The sequence below is a fragment of the Lygodium microphyllum genome, chromosome 30 (assembly GCF_053477565.2).
Source record: "Lygodium microphyllum isolate KBCC chromosome 30, Lygodium_microphyllum_v1.1.10, whole genome shotgun sequence".
In the NCBI taxonomy this organism is placed as follows: Eukaryota; Viridiplantae; Streptophyta; class Polypodiopsida; order Schizaeales; family Lygodiaceae; genus Lygodium; species Lygodium microphyllum.
The window spans coordinates 52,599,049-52,603,422 of record NC_141164.1 but is presented as its reverse complement, the minus strand read 5'-3'; the positions used below and the strand labels follow the sequence as shown (position 1 = coordinate 52,603,422).

Sequence of the window (4,374 nt, the reverse complement as noted above, 5' to 3'; positions counted from 1 at the left end):
TGTCATCTGCACCCTGTTCGTTGGCGGCGCCACATTCTCTGGGCCCCTCCCAATTATAAGGAGTTAAGGGGTCTCCAGTTTCGCATGCGCACACACGTCTCCCCAGTACCATCGACCGACACTTTTCCGACTGGACGGGTTTAAATTTGTAGGCGGGGTCACGAATTTAAGATGGGTTTACTTGCCCAAGGATCGACGTCCGCGATGTGGTCGTGAGAAAGGGGTCAACGACAGCCGTTGATCCCAACTCCCAAGACCCCGTGGGAGATAGTGGTGAGGGGCTTGCACCCTTAAGCCTTTTCAATGCATAGAGTTTGAATTTCAGTATGCACTTGTATGTGAGTTTTGTCTCACGCTAACTCATGGACGGGAGCTTCCAAGAGAACATTCGGGGGATAAAACCGGCACTACGCCGAAAGCAACGACTGGTTTTGTCGGCACGGTCGTATTTTTAGTATAGGGTCGAAGTGCAGCCCTGATGAAGCTCTCTTACAGCACCGATCCTCCTCTGCAATCCCTCCCCCCCCCCCCCCACACACACACACGCACGCACGCACAAGCCAATGGATGCATCTGCTAATTGTGGACCTAATCATCAGCTTGCTGACAATGGTCGTATCGATGGGGTTGTCTCCCCGACAGAAGCATTCAAGCCTTGCAATGGCGATTGTCCTGATGCAAACAAAGAAGCAGCAGCAGCAGCAGCCCCCAAAGCCCGCTCTCCTGATGATAACAATGGCAGACTCCCCCCTCCGCCATTAGAAGCGGTTCCCAATACCTCCATGATTGCATCCCTTAAGCACCCAAACGACAATCCCATTGTGGATTGGAGAGGAAGACCATGGCCCAAAGACCGCAAGCCTAGAGCCTTCAGAAGCTCCCTTTGCATTCTAGGTCCAGCTTCTCTGTATACTAATTTGATTTGCTAGGTCTATATGTTGAGACTCGAGTGTGCCTGGAAGGTACACCCCTTCGGTAGTCTATGCCAAGGAGGGAATTAAGCTATATTAGTCTATCTCAAATGTGGAATCAATATGTAATAAGTTGCTTAAAAGGTTGTTGGATGCGTACTTAGTTTCATAACTCAAGTCGCTAAGGTACTACTCACTATTAAAGCTCCATGCTGAATTCTTCATCCATTTAAATGCTGCCCTCTAGATACTTGTTGCACCTATGTATCATGATTGTCTATATATGCACTATACATGCACATCAGTACACTACATTATGCTTAAAACTCCGTAGCTTACTAATATAGGTACTAATTGCTTATATTCTTTTACTATAACCATTAACATGAATCTATTGGATTGTGATGCAGGGGCGATTGTGTGTGGCTACTTTGCCTTTGGGGGGGTGTTCTTTAACCTCGTTTTGTATTTGAAGAGGGTATGGCATCAAGGGGATGCTAGTGCAGCCAATGATGTAACCAACTTGGTGGGCACCATATATGTTACTTGCTTATTGGGTGCCTTCTTAGGAGATGCTTATCTAGGTCGCATGCTTACCGTTGCCCTCTTCCTCATCATATACATGATCGTAAATTTTTCTCCTTAACCCTTTTAACATTGTTTATTGTGCAATCTTATGTAGCTTACTTTACAAAGGCCTTACTAGTTGCTTTGAGAAGTTAACCACTAAATATATAACAATCACCCACATAGACTGAATCTCTCTCTCTCTCTCTCTCTCTCTCTCTCTCTCTCTCTCTCTCTCTCTCTCTCTCTCTCTCTCTCTCTCTCTCTCTCTCTCTCTCTCTCTCTCTCTCTCTCTCTCTCTCTCTCTCTCTCTCTCTCTCTCTCTCTCTCGCACACACACACACACACACACATTGCATTTGAGTAAAAAGCTATATACTCCCTTATATTCATTTCTTGTAAGGGCACTTCTTGTTCTTTTCCATAAATAACATTGAGAATCTTCCACAAATGAATCAAAACACCATGGTCAATAAAAATCTATTGCATTGCATGTGCTCAATGGTTGTAGGGTTGTGTATTATCATCTATGGCAGTGACAATGCAAGAGAGTGTAAACACAAACAAACAACTTCCTCTATACTTGAAGAGCTTCCTAACGGGATCTCTCTTCTTGACTGCAATTGGATGTGGCTCATACCAGCCAGTCATAGTATCATTGGGTGGTGACCAATTTGATGACCCAAAGGACAAGGCACGCTTCTTTAGTTGGGTGTTTGTGGCATCTAACATTGGGGTTATGCTCTCACTAACAATCCTGACCTATCTAGAAAATATCGGCAAGTGGGCATTGGGCTTTTGGATATCCACTGCAGCCATAGCAGTGACTGTGCCTCTTTTCCTTATGGGGGTCCCCACATGGCGCCAAATGAAACCAGGTGGAAACCCTCTCATTCGGATTCTACAAGTCTTTGTCAGTGCTATGCGTAAGATGAACATGAAAGCTTCCAGAAGATCCCTATATGAAGTAGAAGGAGAACACTCCATCATACGTGGTAGCCGCAAGATTGCCCACACCACTAGCTTTGGGTAAGTTAGCCTATATATGTGAAGTTCTTATAGTATTCATGTCACACCTTTGTACAACCTAAACAAAGAGCTACTTGAAGATCAATCCATTAATTTTAAATATCTATTTGATCTTCTTCTTGCACATTAGGAAGTCAACTCAATAGTTGTGCTTGTTTCTAAATTAATTGGATCAATAGCTTTTGGATTCAAACCAATCTTTTTTAGAGGCTCCATGTTTGAACTCAAACTATTTCTTTCTCAAGATTCAACATTTATATTATGCAATCATAAGTAGAAGTCATGCCACAGAAGAAAACCAAGTGATTCTTACTTAAGTAGATACTAGCATAAAATCAATGTTTCATTTAGGTAAGTTAGTGAAACAATCCTAATATTCCTCTTCCAAAATTAATGTCTAACATGGAACCATATATTCAATGTGTGCAGTTGGCTCGACAAAGCAACATTCATCTCAGAAAGAGAAATCAAAGAGGGTAATGGTCTAATTGTAGCAAACCCATGGAGGCTATGTACTATCACACAAGTAGAAGAGGTTAAGTGTGTGTTAAGGATCATCCCAGTGGCACTAGTAGGCATACTTTATAATGTGGCAAATGCACAACTGGTATCATTCTTTGTCATACAAGGAGAGACAATGGATGCATCATTGGGAAAATTCAAAGTTCCTCCAGGATCCATGCGCTTATTTACAAACATTGCTGGAATACTCTTCCCACCCCTTTATGAATACTTCCTAGTACCGAGGCTAAGGCAATGGACACATCATGCCAAAGGGCTCAAGCCTTTACAAAGAATGGGGTGTGGCCTAATTATAGCAACATTAGGCATGATTATGGCTGCTATTCTAGAGATGAAAAGGTTACATATCTCTCATAGACTTTCCATAGTATGGCTCATCCCTCAATTCACTATCCTTGGAATATCCAACACATTTTTTATTGTTGCTCAAATGGACTTCTTTTACACTGAGATTTCAGATAGCATGCGAAGCATGGGATCCTCCTTATTTCTTCTTTGCATGGGCCTAGGTAGCTATATGAGCACCCTTCTTGTCATCATTGTCACCTCTATCTCCTCACATCATAGCTCAATAAACAATTGGATTCCACATAACATCAATTTTGGTCACCTTGATTATTTTTATTGGCTTTTGGCAATTCTACTCTTTACCACGCTCATATTTCTTTATCTCCACGCTTCTACTTATACATACTTACAAATAAATAGTCCAAGCAAGCAAAAGACCTCCTTAGATAGTGAATCCCCATCACAATCTCTAGATACAATGTCCCCAGATGTTGAATTTTGATTTGTTAGCTTCAAATCCTTACCATTTTTCCAACCAAAATTCATTATCAGCATGTTCAGTCATTGCTTAGTCTAGGTATGCTTCATCAACTATTTGGCACTAAGAACCCTTTATCTTACACTTATGGTGAATCATCATTATGAAGGAAGCACAATCAATTCTCATTCAGTCAATCTTCCACAAGCAACATGTTGAAATCTCATGATGAGGCTTGGCCCCTTGGACCAAACATGGACATAATCATGCATACATATATTGACCTACCATCAACAAGCAACAAGTCATAATCTTATGATGACTCATGGACACTTTGGAGCAAACATATACATGATCATGCATACATATATTGACCCTAAGGAGAATGTTGTAACTCCATCTGTAAAGAGTGAAATTTTTGAAAATTTTCACTCGTGTTTAGTGAGTGAAAATTTTGAAGCTCAAGCCTTTACAACACATCCATTTTACTAAAGAGCTATATTATTGCAACTTGACTTGTAGAAATCTTATGGGTGTATCTTTTTGTAGTTTTCTTTCATTACACATTATATTCCTTAT

The 4,374-nt window shown here is 41.3% G+C and overlaps 1 protein-coding gene across 1 annotated transcript; it reads left to right on the top strand.

Annotated features, from left to right (window-relative positions):
- Nucleotides 1-563: 563 nt before the first annotated feature.
- Nucleotides 564-3,819, top strand: LOC148009847 (protein NRT1/ PTR FAMILY 8.3-like). Its single transcript, XM_087672833.1, has 4 exons — nucleotides 564-894; nucleotides 1,322-1,539; nucleotides 1,990-2,507; nucleotides 2,937-3,819. The coding sequence occupies exons 1-4, from the start codon at nucleotides 564-566 to the stop codon at nucleotides 3,817-3,819; spliced, it is 1,950 nt and encodes a 649-aa protein (XP_087528959.1).
- Nucleotides 3,820-4,374: the final 555 nt, after the last annotated feature.